This window comes from Platichthys flesus, chromosome 8 (genome assembly GCF_949316205.1).
Source record: "Platichthys flesus chromosome 8, fPlaFle2.1, whole genome shotgun sequence".
Classification (NCBI taxonomy): Eukaryota; Metazoa; Chordata; class Actinopteri; order Pleuronectiformes; family Pleuronectidae; genus Platichthys; species Platichthys flesus.
In genome coordinates, this window is record NC_084952.1 from 15,859,537 (window position 1) to 15,879,181 (window position 19,645).

The following is a 19,645-nucleotide window of genomic DNA, read 5'->3' on the forward strand; positions in this document are numbered from 1 at the left end:
ATTGACAGTTTCTCAAATACTACAGACAGCACATTTCCAATAAGTAAGAAGTCCTTTGCGTGTTGTAGAAAGGATTTGGAAAAACCTCTTTCGTGACATGGGTTGAAATTATATGTTCTATAAGCAATCTAGGAGTTAGGTTTACGTCATAAGCAATCTTTCTGCACGGAAGGATGCAGCTTAAGACCAAGGTTTGACCAATCACATATCCAGGTCAACAGTCCTTGTGGAAAGCAAAAGAGGCCGAAACACATTGATCAAACACATACATCAGCTCTTTAATACATCTCCATTTATATGCATATGTCTGCTAAAAGAGATTAGCCTAAATGTATCTGGAACCACAACACCTACAAAAAGTATCAATGTTTGTGTTTCGTGCAGAGAAACATTCGACTCATATGCTAGACGGACAGTGGACAGGATGTGAATGTCTGGGTGTGGATGTTCGCAGTTCACACAACAAAATAGCAAATGCGCTCAATGATTTAATAGTAAGTGAGGCACCTTGAGACAATGGTGTACTAATTTTCCCAATGTTGAAATGTTTGGAGGGGTTGGAGGCTTTGAGAGAAATGTGTTAATTTGATTGACAGGTGTTGCAGCCAATCACACGTCTATGCTTCTTTGTGAGGTCGTTGCTGAGATCCCGTCGTAAGCAGCTTATATGTAGTGCTATACCATAAACCAGGGGTCTTCAACGTTTTTCAGGCCAAGGACCCCCAAAGGTGAACTGATATCTGATTGGCCCCTGAAAGACCTGTCAGTGATATTTAAAAAAATAATTACTTATTAAAAATAGTAACAACAAAAACATTGATTTGTAAAGAGACTTTATTTTACTAACGTTTGCTGGAAGCTATAGAACTAACACTAAACAAGGGATGACTTAAATGTGCACTTTACTGAATCAGGAACTGTGCACAGATGTCGGAGCCATGGGGCCCTCGGTGTAAATTGTGGCCCCTAAAGACATTTGTCAGGGGGAGGCGACCCTGGATGACATTGGGCGAGAGGGTGGGTAACGCCAATGAAGTCCATTCACATTCATGTCAATATAGAGTCGCAGATGAACCTAATGTGCACGTGTCTGGACTGAGAACATCTTCTCTCTGAGACTCTGAAGCTTCATGTTTGTTCCATGGTTTCATCTGATCTGTTAGTTCTGGTTCCACTTTGTTATTTAGGGTCTAAAGAGTTTAGTCTGACCTACGTACGTCCTGTGGTCATCACCTACGTGGGCGGAGTCTACCTGTACTTTGACTCTGATTGGTTTGTAGACGGTAGACGATCATCTGCTTCTTCTTCTCTTGTTTAATTCTGTATCTACTTCCTGTGATTGGTCTAAATTACAAACTCTCCAACAAAGTGTTTTCACTGCAAACAGACAGAACCCTGGTTCAGTTTGATCCAGACCCAGAACTCCTCTTCTGCTGTGAGGAACCGTTCACACCTGATGTTCAGGTTCACACTGAACTGAAGAGTCTGAAGCTCTGAACCAAACCAGGTGTGAAACTAAACCAATGAGAAACTCTCTGTGAGCAAAAGACTGTTTAGTTATTGGATGAAAAACGTTTCACTTTGTAGTTTTTTTATTTCCTGCTTCTATCTCAGTTTGACAAATGACTTGTGACAGATGCCCTCTGTTTGAATAACTACCAAGAGAGAGAGAGAATGAGAGAGAGAGTGAGAGAGAGAAAGAGAGAGAGAAAGAGAGAGAAGGTCAGAGAGAGACAGAGATCAATGCAGACTCCTATGATCTTTGGAATCCTTTATTTGGAGTGCACTCTCCTATGATCAGGAAGTCAACATGTGTACTGCATGTGATGGTACTTCACTTCATTCACTTGCTAACCATTACAAACAAGAAGAAGAGCTTCTATTTTTAAGCAAGATGGCAACATGGAACAGGCAACCAAGAACCACCCAGGACTATCTGTTCCAAGGCAGACGTGAGGTGTCCACCATTAAGGGGGGGAGATCCCTTGGTGTAGAGATGCCCGCTCTTATTAAAAAGCTTCAGCAGGACCTGCACCGTATGGAGGCAAAATACGAACAAGAAAAAGCAGAGAAGGATGTGCTGAAGATATCACTTCAACCGTTGGTCAACTGCTCCAAATATATTCCCTGCATGTTGGAGGGAACCCAATTTAAAGAGAAGGTAGAGGTTTTACGGAGGCTAGTGTCTCAACAGAAGACCATTATTGAGGAGAAGGACCAAACAATTCTGTGTCTCAACACAAAGATCACAGAGTTAGAGGATTCCAACAACCAGCTAAAGAAATCAGCCTCCTTTCCTTCTCTGCCAGCCAAGACCCACGCACTGGACTTTGACCAGGAAAAGGTCTCAGATCATGAGGACTCAGAGAGCCCTGAGTTGTCGGTTGATGACTCAGAGGTCTCGGATGAGGAATCGGAGGTCTCAAGAGAGGAATCAGAGTGCTCAGGAGAGGAAACGGAGTGCTCGGATGAGGAATCGGAGGTCTCTAATGAGGAATCAGAGGTCTCACTTGAGGAATCAGATTGCTCAGATGAGGAATCAGAGTGCTCAGAACAGGAATCAGAGGTCTCAGGAGAGGAATCGGAGGTCTCTAATGAGGAATCAGAGTGCTCAGATGAGGAATCAGAGTGCTCAGAACAGGAATCAGAGGTCTCGGATGAGGAATCGGAGGACTCAGGAGAGGAATCAGAGTGCTCAGGAGAGGAAACGGAGTGCTCAGAACAGGAATCAGAGGTCTCGGATGAGGAATCGGAGGACTCAGGAGAGGATTCAGAGGACTCGGATGAGGAATCTGAGGTCTCAGGAGAGGAAACGGAGTGCTCGGATGAGGAATCGGAGGTCTCTAATGAGGAATCAGAGGTCTCACTTGAGGAATCAGATTGCTCAGATGAGGAATCAGAGTGCTCAGAACAGGAATCAGAGGTCTCAGGAGAGGAATCGGAGGTCTCTAATGAGGAATCAGAGTGCTCAGATGAGGAATCGGAGTGCTCAGAACAGGAATCAGAGGTCTCGGATGAGGAATCGGAGGTCTCTAATGAGGAATCAGAGTGCTCAGATGAGGAATCAGAGTGCTCAGAACAGGAATCAGAGGTCTCGGATGAGGAATCGGAGGACTCAGGAGAGGATTCAGAGGACTCGGATGAGGAATCTGAGGTCTCACTTGAGGAACTAGAGGTCTCAGTTGAGGTAAAACCTGATAAAAAAAAGAAGATAACATGGTGGAAAAGACTGATCAATTTCCTCAAATTTTGGAAGTGGGCGAAGAGAAGAATTTGAGCATAAGTCAGAAGAAGCCTTTGAGGGGGATGAGACAAGTTTCATCTTCAAGCATCTCCAGATGCTTCCACCGCCTCTTGGAGGACCATGACCTGTCTGACATGATGCTTGCCAGCGGAGGCAAGAGCTGAGGAGCTGTTGCTTTATTTTTACGAGAAGAGCATACGATTTGAATCACAAACAGAGACACTGAAGATTTGCCTCGTTTCTCAGAACTGAACAACTGTTTGCTTGTTTACACTCAGACTCTGACATGAGACAGATGTTTTACTAGGAGGCTGCAGGAGAAGATCCATATTCAGCTCCTCTGGAACATTTCAGGGAAACATCCGGGCTCCAGCTCAGGTCTGGAAAGAGCTCTCAAGAAGGAGAGTGAAGATTAAAAAACTGGAACATTTTCCTCAGACTGGAAACAGTAAAGACATGAATCTTGTCCCACAGCTTCTGATGTCTAAACGATGATCATCTAAAGCAGGGTCTTCAACGTTTTTCAGGCCAAGGACCCCCAAACTGCTGGAAAGATGGAGCAGGGACCCACTACTATATATATTCTATAAAAGTGTGTTTTATATTAAACTGGGCTTAGTGCCATGTATAAACATAGCTATCCTGCTATTGTGCATTCAATACTAAACTATTCAAATATTACACGGGTTCATATGTTCATGTTTTTAAATAAAACATGTGCAAGGTACAGGGTGGCCATGCCACTGCCATTTATAAACATACATCTTGCATACAACACTGAGCTATTAAAGTAATTCACAGATTCATGTTTTTATTTTAAACATACATGTAGAAGAGACAGTGAATCCTCAAGCCATCTGTGGACGGCACACATACTCCCACATTAGTGAGATGTCGGACCGTGATGGGTAGCACACAACTTATCTAACCTTGGACAGATAGAGGTTGTCAGGGAAAGGGTCATATCAGCCTCATAATATGTTGGATGCAATTTAAGTCATTTAAATTTGTGGGGAAAATTTTTTTGGAAAAATTCTAAAAAATATAATAATTATCTCAACCAAATATGTCGCGACCCCCCTGCAGTACCTCCGCAGACCCCCTAGGGGTCGCGGACCCCCTGTTGAAGACCTCTGCCATAAACAAATAGAAAATGCTCTTTCATAATTCCTGTTTCATAATGCCTTTTATGGTCGCTGTCTGGGCCTTTAAAGAGAACACCCTGAGATGGATTTATCCTACTTTGAAATTCTCTGTGATGGCAGTCCTTCAAGACTACACACAGAAATAATCTGATTAGATCTGTCTTTTCAACTTGCAACATATGCTAAGCAATACACTGCACATGCATCAGGGCTCTTATTCTAAAGCCTGTAGGATTGAAACAGCCTTTACAATGAGGACAGCTGCACTGTACAAAATGTACATTTCTCTCTATCTCTATAAGTCAAATGGGGACCGAATGACGGACGGACAAATGCCTCTGGAAATGTTTATTTAATGCCAGGAGATGTGTCGGGAAATTAATTCATCTTACAGTAAGCTCACAGTGTAGCGCATTACATTATTTACTCTGTTTGCAGGTCTAGCATACGTGTTTAAAAAGTCATGTGTACAGTATGTTTTGGCTCTGGAGTAATCTCTGTTTCTCTCCTGTCTATCCAGCCAACACAGATAACGTTTCCATTTAAAAGATATACACGTGAGAGAGAAGGGACACCGAGAGTGTGCAAACTTAAGTTGATTCTACTTTCATGGTCATTCTTTATTTATTTATGAGCAGAAAAAAACAGAACATTCTAAGTAGAACAAAGACAAAGTGCTGAAATGCTACATGTGAGATACAATCTTTATCCCTTCACTAAGATGTAAGATGCACTTCTACATATTGACAAGGAAAATTCATCAAAGCTCAAGTTCATTTAGTCACAACTTGAGGTAAAATATATTTGGTAAGTTTCATCTAAAGTTTTACTTTTGAAATTGTCAACAGTCCAAAAACTAGTTTCTATCATAACAGCAATTTATTTTGGACAGTCATTAATTTGCTGGGATTGTTCACGTAGGCCAAATATCTTTGTTTTTCCTGTTTGTCCATTTTCATTTTTGTTATCGAGTCACACGATGTGGGGACAATTTTGTATTTAGCCATGGCATATAGCCTCCTCTTTAGAGAATTTTTTCTTTAGTCCGCTGTCAATTTTTGCAATGTTAAATTTCGTCCATCATTTTTACACAGATTTAACTATTACACAATGTAGTGTTCTTAACTCAGAAAACCCTAAAATATGTTAGTCCTCTGTTTTAAAGGTATTTAATCTAAGGGAAAGATGATTTGCGGTCAAGGGGCTTTTCTTTTGTATTTTTTGGTTTCTTTTCCTTTATTAATGAAGTATCTGATTTCTCGGACCATACATGTATGACCCACAACGATGTAGGTTCTCAACCATGCTAGACAAACATTTACTGATTGCTCTGATTGCAATGTAAAATAAATGTTAAATATACTGTATTTAGTGTGGGATCATTATCTTGCCCCCAGAGACTTTGACACACATAGTGGAAGAGCCGGAAAACAAACCACCACAACAATGTTTTTTTTATAATTTTATTTATTTAGTAAATAAATCTTAATTAGCAGAGTCAAGCAGGCTGGATAGTGAACACCCTGGTCCTGGAGGTGAGTATTGTTCTGCAGTTTTTCTCCGCTTCAGCTCTTCTGACACGCTGCCGTGGCAGAGCGATCCTCTGTGACCCTCTTTGTCATCACCTGACACCCGACTCTGTCTGACGGTCCAGCAGGTACAGCGCGGCAGATTAGCATGATCAAGGTCAGTCTGAGTGCATCGACCTGAGTGAGTCGCAGCAAAGGTTAGAGGATGCACCTGCTGGCCCCCCTGCAGATTGATTTAATTAAGGATATGGGGGCCGATTTGTTCCTGTGGTATTATGACGCCTGAAGGGGAGAAAGAGGAGAGAAGAGAAGAGAAGAGAACAGAAGAGAAGAGAAGAGAAGAGAAGAGAAGAGAAGAGAAGAGACACATAATCAAACCGAGAGTGCAGGGGAATTGATGAATGAGCTTTTAATCTGCATAGAAATAGCTGGGTTACAAAATTGAGCTGTGGTCTTCTCAGCCCAGCCTGATGTATAAGTGCTGTGGGATCCTCGTGCAACACACACACCCACACTTTATTAGAGTAAGTTTGTCCTTCCAACACTGACCTTATTCCCGGCCTTAATTAAATGCTCCCTTAATGACTTCCCTGTCTGAGCATTGCTTTGCTGTCTTGTTGGTGCACATACGTGTGCATGCGTGAAAGGGCGGCTGCGCCCACACACTGGCGTATTGGATTGCCGTGCATTCTGGGTGGGTGAGCTCTGCCTGTGCACGTGGGAGGTGGTTAGAAGTAATGTGCTGTGTGTATTTACAGCATGATGATATTTTGATGTGTGATTATGTTTTTGACAATATGTGTGTCGGTTTGTGCCTGAAAATCCCAGCCGCACACGCACACACTAACTCGCTCTACACCCTTATTTCATTAACAAGCATGTCTGTAATTGCATTGCCGCTGAGTTAGGGATGCTGGAGTCACTGTGGAGACTTTATATGAACCAGCAAAACCCCTCTGATTAAAAGGTGGTGTGCAAACCTGGGAGTGGATGGTGGAGGCTACTTAATGAGATTTTTAACCAACTAATTCAATAGTCAAAAGTAAACAGCAAGGAGCTGGGAAGTGAGAGGAACGCTGGGGGCGAAGCTGGGGTAGCATGGGAACATGCACACCATCACTCCAACATTAGCGAGGTGCCATTATTCTGAAGCACCACCAGACCAATTGAGGATTAGTGTGCCTGTGTTTCATTTCTTTCTTTTCCTCACAGGACCCTCCTCTCCCTCCCACGTTGCTTTAATCCATCAGCGTGAGGACTAATCCTTTTGAACATTCAAAGCAGGTGGCAGCAAGGCAGCAACAAGATAAATTACAGACATTCAGCTGCTGTCCCAGTCTACTACGTCACGCAAACATCAGTACAAGTACATTCATTTTGTTTCTTCTGCTTGCCATCTTATTAAAAACTCTTCCTTCCACAGGGCATCACAAGGAGCAACACTCCACAGATCCAATGTAGACCTAATCATTTGTACTTGTTTTAAAGACAGTGTGATACTAACTTGCTATGTGCTCGTCATGACGTTGTAATTGTATGAAAGGTGCTGATGCACTGATTCCTCCTGCCGCCCCCGAACACACACATGCTCACGTTCTCTTATTATGCTGTCTGGTGCTGGCGGTGGGTTGTTGTGGGGGAGGGACGCAGAGTGTTTAGGGCTCCAGAGTTAATTCCTCCGCTGTGTTACTACAGCCAGACTTTCTTTTTTTTCCCGCTGTGCATTGTTTCTCTGTGGCCTACATAATGGCCAGTGTTCTGGTGGAAAGGATCCTGAGGGGGAGACTCTAATAACCCAGATAGATAGTGCTGTTACATTTCTATCTCAAGGCACTCTGTCTTTGCCTGCCAGTGCCCAGGTGCCTTACTCAAAGCATTCAGAGCACTTCCTCTCCCATGTAAATAGTATCTATCACCTGGAGAACAGGTTGAAGCGGCGGGTGGGGCGGGTGGGAGTGGGGGGAGATGTGGGGGGGGGGGGGGGGGGCAGATACTTGTCAGACTGCACATAAAGATTGCACTTGCGTGTTGGTCACCCGTTACCTGGTGTGATTGTTCATGCTTTGCATAATGCAGTGTGAAAATGATTTTTTAAAGATTGTGTGTATGTGCGTGTGTGAGCAACGATGTGTTTGTCCGAGAGCAAATGTCACACTCGTTGCAAAATATTATATTGATAAAAAAAAAAAAAATGGTTTGGCTGTTGTCAGTGGATGTACTCATGCAGGGGTAATGGACCGTGAAATGCATTAAGCCTCTGTCACTCTCCACACTGGTCAGCCATTAAATCCCTTATTTTCCCAAGGAGGAAAACAGCTTTGATACATCTAACATGGGCTGCCACAGGCCTGTTCCGTCAGCATGTCTGACCCACACGACTCTAACTGCTTTCAAATAAACAAATGGTAAAAGGTCAAAATCATTACCGACAACATATTATAACTATAAATAAGCTTTTCATCCCAGTTTTATAGAAGAATCCAATTATTCTTCTGTAAAACTTAATTATACCTTAAAGCAGCGGACCCGTACAATACAATACTAACCATATCAAATCATGTGATCTGGTTGTTATACATTTTTCTACCAGCTGGGAGTCAAAGTGGTTGGGAGGACCTCAGTATATCAGCAGTGCTGAGCAGAGGAAGGTTATTGCATTTAGTGGTGCTGAGGGAAAAGGCATTGCATGATGCTTTTTCAGCTTATTCTTTCTTCAGTTCAAAGTGTTTTATCCAAACAAGGCTACCTCGTGTAACTGGAAGGTTTTAACTGTTCACACAATATAAAGATGGAGGAGGTGTCTCCTGTACAAAACTAAAAATATCGATGTCCCGTTCATACACGTGCTCGACCAATCAACAGTCAGTCTCAGCTGTTGATGACGATGTTACACCCCATCATATTTATAGGATCCAATAAAACTGAACTCATCAGAAATGCACTTGAACAAACATCATTGTGATAAGATGACAGCAAATCTTTTAGAAAAGTGATTGAAATTCACTTGTTATTTTTGTCCGTGTCCCATCCATCCACATGGAGGATGGTGAGTATATAACCTATACTCCAGTCAGCCACCAGGGGAGATAAAGATAATTGGGATCACTTTTGGGGAGCTGTCCAGTCATTGATCTTTATTTACAGTCTACTTACATAAAGGAAGTGGTAACTTGACATTAGGCTCTGGTGAAAGTTGCAGACATCGACTGTGTATCAGACCAATGACTGATCATTTCAATGACACTTTGATCACCTACCATCAACCAATCAGTATTGAGTGTGTGCAGGGCAGTGACGAGGGGACGGCAACAGTTGCCCCAGTGAGGGTAGGGCAACAAGAACCATCCATTGACAAGCTATGACATTTTGGCACAACCATAAGAAGAACAACTCTCACTTACTACTTATCTCTGCGTTCCCACGTGAGAGAAGTTGAAAGGAAACTGATCGTTGACAAACGTGACATCACTTTCTCCATCTGTTAAATCCCACTCTGCAATCAGTCCTCCTCCTCTGATTCAGGATGGAGCAGTGAATACCTAATTAGGCTGCCTGGTGAACCGTGTGGATAATTTGCGTTAGCTGATTTTTCACACCCCTCATCCAATCTAAAAGAAATATTTCAAACATAAACCGTCACTTCTAATTATTATTTCAGCGTGTACTTTCACAGAAAGAAACCACTGCAGGTTATATGACCCAGTTATATTATTGTGATCTAACAGAGATTTGGAGTTTGACTCCAAAGCAGTTGCATTTAATGAATGATAAGATGGTAGATCATTATTTGAAGCTGTTTTCAGAAATGCACTTTTTCCTCAAATTTTCTAAGAGGCTAAACACAAGAACACGAATGTCTGAGTTAGTTGCAAAGAACATTTTCCAGAGCTGTTCCCAGCAGTGCCCAAGTTAAAATGTCAGAGAATGTCAGAGTGAGCCTGTGTCAGGAAAATGTCCAGAAAATGTCGACAATTTACGACATTTCTAAAAGCGGAAACAAATTTGAAAAAGAAGGATGTGAAATATCTCAGAATTGACAAGAGCTATGGAGGCTGCAGAGGAAGACGTCAATTTGGAAATACATTAACTTCAAGAGCTTTTGGTTATTACACCAGCGTCAGTGTGCTGTAATCAAAACCATAATTTATCCAAAGGAATCGTTACAGCAGATCTTGACCCTTGCATCCTCTAGCTAACCAGAAGCCACCCCTCACCTGGATGTTCCAAATAATTTTGATTTGACTGGAAAAAGCTCCTGCAGCATTTGTGAATGGAAAACTCCCAACAACGTCTGGATTCAATTTTCAGAATTCATGTCTGAAAAGCTTAAGTGGGCGAGACATTCCTCATATGAGAATCCCCAGATGCAAAAATACATACTTATATTAAAAGGGAACGTGACATCAGCTAGTTTTTGGGGACAAATAGAGAGGGAACGATCAGCTGCTAATGTCCAATACTTACATCCCATCAAATAATATGTATACCACAACCGTTTCACTGTGGACCGCAGCTGGAGCTGGTTTGAGCTGCAGTCTCAGGAGTTCTCTGGCGAACCATTACGACAAGACCACGGGGCCTCTGCTGCATTTGGCAGATGATAGAAGGTGACCTGATTAACCTGCAAATTGACATTGAGCATCAAGAGTCCGCCTTGACACGCCACCTAATATAATCAAGGGGTTAATTAAGCACTTAACACATGAAATTGAATGTAGAACCGGTGTAATGGGACGTCGACCAGGAGGAGAGAGACGAGGCTCCTCGCAAAGCAAAAATAAAGGCAGGTATTGTGGCTTCAGGTATCAAACTCGAGGTGGAACCCACCAGGCAAAATGTGTTTGATTTAGTAAAAACATTAAAGCAGGCTTTCAACGTATCCCTCAGCCATTAGTTAGCAGATGAAGGTTTTCTTCTGTGTTTGGTGTGAGCAATCGTTGGAAATGATGAAACTCTGGAGGCTTTGTCTGGCCTGGCATGACAGATGACTCTGCTGTGAAAATAGGGCATTGTCCCCCACTATCATTTATTACGAGTGTTGGCCAGGTTTGATGGAGGGAGCCAGGCAGTTTGGAGCGTAGATCATTCATCCAGAATGAGAGAGAGCCTGCACGAAGTGGAGATCTGCTGGAGAGCTCCTGCAAAGCCTGGTCTGAACATACACAATGACATCTGGGCACACACGGGAGAAAAGAAAACAACCGTCATGCTTCACTTCGCTGCAAAAAAAAGTCCTGGATTCTCAACACAGACACACACAAAATCCCATAAAGCCCGGCACATGTGTTGGCCTGCGTCGCAGAAATGTCACACCTCGACAGATCCGGCAACTGGAAGCTGCTACAACAAACTGTTGATTTTTAAATGGATACTTGTGAGTTGTTTGTCTCCAGTCGTGAGCAAATCTGGGAGCCAGAGCTCGGATTCAGAGTTAGGTACACTGCTCTGCCAAGGGGATGTGTTCCCTGATTGAGTGAAATAGGGCAAGGTACTCTGTCTCTGGGATGTCACTCGAGGGTACATTCCGCTAATGTATCCAGCTGTCTATCTCTTAACATATCTCCGAGGATGAATGGTACTCAGTTAGAGGAATCGCACAACCCATCATCAATCACATCCGACACCGGCCACATATTCGCAAATATTAACAAACACACGCTTTCAGGCGGCTGCAAAGTTTCCCGGCCACATGAAAACAGAAACCCCAGCCACACAAGGTACATCTTGAGCTCATGCCGGTGTTGAGGTAAAGAGCGAGGAATCTGGATCTCCTTTTTCTTTTCCCAGGTTGAGACAGTAAGCCATTTGCGGCGCACCTCAATATTTTATAAGGCTGAATGTTTAATGCGCAAATCTGGAAATCTGAGCATTCCTGTCAGTAAAACAATAACCCAGCCATTTGTGATTACATGGAGCCACTCTGCTCGCGGAGCAATGCTGAAACTTTTCGAAAAAGCCTTTCCAGGTAACCTGCTGAGAGAGCACAGTCCCCGGCAAGCTGCAGTAACTTCAGACGCTCTGTGAATCTGGCTACAAATAAATAACTGGTAATGATGGATCGACAGTGCGAGGCTGCCAATTAACTGTAATTAAAGCAATCAAAGTGCCTACTGAAAACAGCTATAATGATAACTGCCGGAGTTCTGCAAATTTACATGTAAATCTAGTGCACGTGGGAGCATGCACAGCCATTTTTGTGCACGTATTTTGTATACGTGTGTGTGTGTGTGCACGTTTGTTCTAATAAATCCTTGTTGTTTATGCACCGACTATCTATTGTCTCTCATTTACATGCATATCCCAGGCAGACAAGCTTGTTTACTTTAATTCAACAATGGCGCAGTAAGTACTTTGTTACAGGAGAGTGCTGATGGATAGCCGCAGTGATGGACATATATTAGAACAAGGGCTTTTAGACGGGATCACGAGTGCTGCTCTCGACAGAAATAATCCTGAGATTCTGACGTCTTTGTGCCAGAACCCTGCTGCACTGCACTCAAAACATCTCGGCGGCCTTTGAGTCTGTGCCGAGCGGTGACAGTTTGGCTCGGGCACAGGTTCTCCAAGACGAAGAAACAAAATGCTGCTGGATTGGATCATTTCATTGATGAGGCTGTCATCATCAGAGAGCAACACGGCCATTGTTTAAAGCGGCACGGGCAGAACGGAGCTTTCAAAACAGATTTTGGCTTGGACATGAAAATACTTTTTTGAATAAAATGTTTTATGGACATGTGAATTTTACCAAATGTCTTATCTAAGAAGACCTTGTTTTTTTTGTTTTAATATCTTATATTAAATTAGCTGTGATGGCATTACTTAATTTTCTAAGATATTATCCTGAACGTATATGTGATGCGTTCATCATAAAGTCCTGTTACTTATTTATTCATGGTAAATAATACAGCATTTACATATTAAATCATAGATAACATGCAAGCCTGTACTAATAAAACAGTTTCACACTTCATATTTGATCATCTATAGAATTATTCCATTCATTCTTAACAACATTCGCATTCTTTCATCTCTTGAGCTCAATAGATCCCATTGAGTTCCGGTGATAACCCTGCACGCACCCCATTAACATTGTGTGGGAATAACAGATGCAGATTAGCCTGGTCATTGTTGAGTTATCGCAAAGTTTTGTTCTCATGAAAGAGGCAGCCTCAGATGATTTTCTTTTTTCTTTTTCTTTTGAATAAATGGAGGGAGCAAGTAAGAATTTAAAGAGCGGCTATGAGCTCAAAGGAAACATTTCATCACGTGTTCCTTTTCCACATACGTTCCCCACGTAAGAAGAGTAAGAATAGCGTCTTTATTTCAGCACTATCTCCCTCTACGTTCCTTGAATCTAAAAGAGCGAGAAATGTGCCATGCAAGTGTTAATGAGCCTGAAAAGAGGCTCTCATTGTCAGATAACAGCTTTGTTTCATGCCTGGTACGACATGTGCAGCGTGGGTCACACAATATGCATTTCAGAGCTGTGCGCCAGTCTGGTCGAGGAACGGGCAAGTATCCGTTCATCAAAAATCTAATCGTAGCTGTCAGTGTTTCATGTCGCATTGATCTGCGTCCATTTCCTTAGCGGAAAACATTAGATCACCAAAAGACTGATTAAATCAATTAATGTGGTCATTAGCGGTCGGAGAACATAACACTCTGTTCGGCATCTAATGTTTTTTTGTATACATACTGACACTGCAATTTAAAACTCGGTAAATATTTCTCCTGCATGTCAAACCTCCTTGTGCACCTCCAGCGCCACTTGTGGGCTAATTAGTCTTCTTCCAGACCATCTTCAGGGTTTTGGTGCATGAGAGCTCAGAGGAGAAGCAGCCAGACACAGCCGGGCAACGCTGCCTCTGCTGAGCGTGTGGAAAGACGCTCTCTGAAAGCACATCGGGAAACAGGAATTATCCTTCTCATACAAACCCCAAAGTATGTAGGTATGTGTGTCATACATACAAGATGCACAAATATGAGACCAGATGTACAGCAAACTGAGATGTTGTGCAAAATATATTAGAAGCAATAGAGGGACTGAAAAAAATCATAAAAAATAAAGGTCAAAATGCAATTCAAATTAATTTACCTTGGCAAAAAGCAATTTAGACGTTTGCTTGATAAACGAGTGCCGACTGATTAAGGTAATTAGGTAGATATGTAAATGTTGTGTTATCTTTAGGTTGGTTTAAGGAATCAATGATTCCCCAGAGCAATGCTGCCGGCTGGGACTGTCAATCTAGATGTCCAGAGACCCCGTCCGCCCAAAGACGCCACGCATGCATGGGAATAGAAATATCCCACGTTAAACAACACACACCGGAGTATTGGCCGCGGTTTTCAAGAGACTGCTAACAACACCATTAAGGAAGAAGGGTTGTCCTCAGGGCCTCATTCGCCAGATTATTAAGGCGCTTCTAACACTGTGCAGAAACCATATTTTTCTCCCTTTCACGTAACATTTTTAAGGGACCAATCAAACAATGCAGGATAATGATCGTCTCAGGTTGACAGGGCATCGTCTCACACATTGTGAATTCACTCCAGGACCTTATTTTTCTTATTTAGTGGTGCCTAAATGACTAAACCTGCACTAGTAGTATTACATATTAACGAGCAGGGCATTCTAACTGTTGACTGCAGATGAGTGCGGAGCTGTATGAATTTATTGAATAATATGTGCTATTTTAGGAGCCTCAACAGGAGTGTAACTAGCTAGTCGGGGGGAAAATGCGAGGAGACGGCCTGCAGAGCGGCCTCGGGAGTGATGGGAGTCAATTATAGAGCGTCTATAGCCAAGGCGCTCTAACAGGTAACACTGCCAGCCATATGTCAGCTGCTACAGATTTTTGTCTGGGTACCTGCCCTAATTATAAAATTTCTCCTGGAGTAAGGGCCACATGCCATCGCCACGGTGCTGCTGTTGAGGCAACAACCAGGCCGAGGAATGCCTAGCTGCCATAGAAGCTGCTCCAGGAGCTGAAGTGAGTGACATCTCGGCACAGTGCAAAAAAGCCATATACTGAAGTCCCTATAGCCGGTGGCCCGACAAAGAATCTTTCACACTTTCCAAGCCTGGACACTGAGCCACACAAATCATACAATCCGATTCTATTAGACTTTCTTTATTTATATATATCTGCGGCTGATCAGCCACAACCCTGTCATTTTCCAACTCCTTCCTGCTTGTGAAGAATGTTTCCGGACTGTGATTGGTCATATTTCATAGAAACCTTATATAGGCATAACCATTTAGGGTAGTTGAGGGAGTGGATCCAAGGACAGGTAACATCATAATAAACCAAGAAGGCAAGAAAATAAAAATATAAACACGTCTCTCCTTATTATTACTATAGATGAATGTTTCTTCTGGTGTGATCCAATCTGCAAGGATGTGTTCACGATAACATGCTGCAGACATACAACACAAACACACACCATCACGTTCACATGTCAGCCAAGTTCACGGATTGTATTTTGGTGAATGGGAAGATTCCACCGAAGGACACTATTATAGTATCCATGTACACTGCACATAATGTGACATATGTGAAATTAAAGTGTTTAGCAGAATGGTGACGTCAGTCACTCAGTGCACCACTTTGGTCCAGATTAAACCAACAACTGGTTTATTGGATGGACTGGTATGATACTGAACGTTCATTGTCACCAGAGGATAAATCACAAACTTTAACGATTCCTAAATTTTTCGTTTAGTGCCACAATCAAGTCAAATCTTTTACTTTTCAAGGCTCGGCAAATGTATTTGTATATTACCTTTAACAAGGCAACTCAAAGTGTGTTACATCAAATTTAAAAGACATCATGACAAAGTGTAAAAAGTAATATTAGACAATAAAAGAAAAGAAGCTTTTAAAAAGAACCTTAAAGGAGTAACACAGACTAGACTCAGTAGAGTGCATAGGGAAAAACAATCTGATGGATTTTCTTTTATACCCGGATTTCATGAATCTTCTTCATGAACACACAGTGGCAAACTGAGAGGCTGGAGGACATGACAGAAAGCTCTGAGGTAGAGATGCCACACACACACACACACACACACACACACACACACACACACACACACACACACACACACACACACACACACACACACACACACACACACACACACACACACACATACACATACACACACACACACACACACACACACACACACACACACACACACACACACACACACACAGTCAGTATGTCTGCTCCCACACACGAGCACACAGTTAACCTTATAGATAAACAGGCAATGCACAAATGCAGTGCAGTAGCGTTAATGACATAAGTTGAACATTTCCGTGGCTGTCTGTGCCTTTAAACACACCTTTTGTCCTTGATTGAAACAAGTGCCACCTTCAAGCCTCTGAGGATATAACAGATTCCATAGCACAGGATATTTAACATTTTTCAACAAAAACGTAATTAGCTATTTTGATAGGAGTAGAAAGAGTAAATGTGAGAAAGGGCACAGACTTCAAAAACACTCTCTTCCTTTCCACGTCTTGCACAATAAGGAAGTTGTAGTTAATTAATGATGTAGATTGTATTCCGCGTCGTATAAATAATTTGTTGCAAATAGGTCTTTACACATTTCCTCTTCATCACTTCTCATCAGGCTCTAATGCGATGGACCCAACAGAGCTTGTTTTAATCTGATTAATCTTAGTTGGTAGTTGAATTGAGCAGATCGATGCAGCTGCCCTCATCTAGAGCTGCTGTATTCTAACACGCCGAAGAGCGTCCTTATCTCGCTGTGCCTCTCAGGCAGGAAAATCCTCGGTTACGAGCCAAGTTCAAATGTTAACATGTACACCTACGCTGGGCTGAAACTTCAACGCTTACAAATCCTGAAATTATCTGGATGCCCAAGGTGCACAGAGAGCCAGCGCTGGGGGGGGGGGGGGGCGAAACAAACGCTCAGCCTTCCTGTGCTGCGTGCAGATAACAGAGGCCGGCCCACACTATCTGCAATACACAGCGCTCTGATAAGATTCCACTGTGATTAGCTCCTATCAGTCACCGGTGATCAGCTGTTTGCGCTGTTCAGACAGACAAAACATATAATAATCATTTCTGAGCCCGCTGGCGCCTCGTGACATCTTACCTCTGGCAGAACAGCTCGCTGCTTTGTGGCCGATGAAATTGCTGCTATTGCATCAGTTATGTTGACCTGCCTGGCTAGCGCAGACATTTGCAGGTTTATAATACAGCACTCATTCCGCTGAGTCGATTCATTTACACACGGTCTCCTGCGTGGAAATGCTGAATGGTGAGAAATCCCAGGTTTTATGCTGCATGGGGTCGTTCCCTGGCGGGGGTGCGGTTCCACCTCTGCTACAATCAATGTTAATGTAAAATGGCCACTCACACATTGATCAAACAAGTACATGGTTGAACGTAAATGAACGCACGTGCGCTGCATTGCGAGGAGGAATCTCATCCAGAGGCACATTTTCATTTGACCCACTTGGAGTGTTTTTCTGACCCACTTATTGGGTTGATCCTCCAGGGTCTGGCCTTTTTGCACTTGTTAAGAGTGTAGAAGGCGTACTACTTTGATGTGCGGGTATCGATTGTACTGATACAAGACTCTGGGCTGACCTATAGCATATCGATTGGAGAGAGCTGTCTGCTTTCTGCCTCGTCTCCAAGTTGATAAAAACCTAATTCGGCAACGAGCTCACAGAGTAAACCTGACACTCAGAGATGAAAATAATCAGGTATAAAACCGGGCTCCCTGCTGTAATCTCTTAGTATGTATGGCATTTCTCATGTTGATCTGTTGTTTTCTTTCTCCTCACTCCTGAAGGCCGCCACCTGAAGGGGTTATACGGCGATATGCTGGATTTAAACCTGTCTCTTCATTCAAAGGTCATTAGGTCGTCTCACATCAGCAGGTAATGACGTTGACAGGGTTCAACTGAGCTGTGTTCTTACAGCCTCAGGGTTCCAGAGCGAGCCTGCACCGTCTGCAACCAGCGGCCAGAGAAGACATCCTCACAGCGCGGTGATTTGGCGATAAGTAGCTCAGTAGCCAACCGCTGGGTAGAACTCAATTGTTTATGCACACAAGGAAGGAGGCTGTGGGTGTGGGCATGTTGTCTGCTGGTGCCAATAGTTCAGCGTGAGCATCAGATTTCAAATCTGCTACCAAATGTCTGTGGGACAAGCTAATTTGACAAAATGATGCGATTCAGACGGCAAAAGGCTGGTAAAGACACCGCAAAGAACTTGTTTGAACAAGTGGGAAAAAAATGTGAGCAAACTGCATTAGAAATGAATGAACCTACTCTTATTATTTAAATATGAACTCTCTTAAAACTAAATCAGTTTTTACTATTATCTTTAAAAAAAAGAGTTGAGCAGGCTGCCTGTACTTTCAAGTGTACGGAGCGCAGTGGGGAGTGGGCATTCAGGGTTCAAATTAGAACCTGATGAGAGATTATAATGATGCTGCTCCATGGTTTAGTCCACATCCAGAGGGGCCAAATATCCAATTAAAACACTCTCTCTCTTCCTGTGTGTCGCTCTCCCTCGTTCAGTGTGGTAATTACTGGAAACCCTGCATGTAAATTCAATTCAAGATATTATCGCTGGAGAAATGGCTCACAACAGCCCACCAATTACCATCGCCGCTCTATGAGAGATGATATTTTCTGTTTCATTTTACCAGAGAGCGATATCACAGAACCCACCTTTAACTGCATGTGGGACACGAGATGGTGTTCAACCACAGGTAATTCCCATTTTCCTTCGTTAACTCAACTTACACGGCGATCGCAATTCCATGCAAATTGCCGCTGCGTTCACCTTCACCGAGAAGCGCGCACGTGATTTACAACTTGAAAGATCTCGGTGTCAAAGCGGGTCCGGATCCACGGCAGACGGTCGGGAAAAGGGCAGCCGAGCCGAGTTGATTGGTGGTCCAAGAAGAGTGAGAGCTATATTTTATTTCCTGACCTTTCTTCGGCTCGCTTTGACGCCCTCTCTCCTCTGTCAGTATCGCTGATCAGGTGCACAGCTGTGTACAGGCCAGGTCTCACAGCCGGTCCAAATGATCTCAACCAACAATCTGTCTCTATAATGTTCCCAACCCCACGCCCTGCCTTTTCATCTCCACACTGAGATAATGCATCGGATGTGGAAGGGGGGCCCGAGCGTTGGACTCTTCCTTTCATGCATAAACTGAAGCTTCTGCTGTTAGTGCAGCAGAACGGAGTAAGAGAGAATTGTGTTTGCTTATGATCACAGGCACTGCAAGAGATCCATGGTTTAATATTCATCCAAATTAATCGGGTTATATCACTTCTTGTATTGCATTATTTGTATGAATTTTGAATGACTAATTAGTTTCAACTATTCTCCACAAAGCACGTTCTTGTGTTTTTAGCTGTCACATTAATCATTCTCCTGCTCCGCCTCCCTCTGTGCAAATAGCATCTCTGTTTAACTGGATGACCTGGAATAACCATACTCATCCACGGGGGTTAAGATCGGTTTAACCCATGTTTTACACACCGCAATTATACTATTCATGGTTTTGTTTAATGATTAGTCTGCAGGGCTGCACCAAAATTGGAAATTAAATTGCAAAGCCTCCTGCTTTAATGATGCACCGAGCTTCAAGTTGGATGAAACTATCTTCTATAGCAGATTTGACTTCTAAGGTGGAGGAAGAAGCGGGCAAACCTAAAAGGAAG

The 19,645-nt window shown here is 43.0% G+C and overlaps 1 protein-coding gene across 1 annotated transcript in view; it reads left to right on the forward strand.

Annotated features, from left to right (window-relative positions):
• The first annotated feature begins 1,894 nt into the window (after window positions 1–1,894).
• unc5a (unc-5 netrin receptor A) overlaps window positions 1,895–19,645 on the forward strand; it is a 195,977-nt gene continuing 178,226 nt past the window's right edge. The window contains exon 1 of the mRNA XM_062394356.1: window positions 1,895–2,503. Coding sequence (XP_062250340.1) covers window positions 1,895–2,503 — 609 coding nt within the window. The remainder of the gene's footprint in view (window positions 2,504–19,645) is intronic.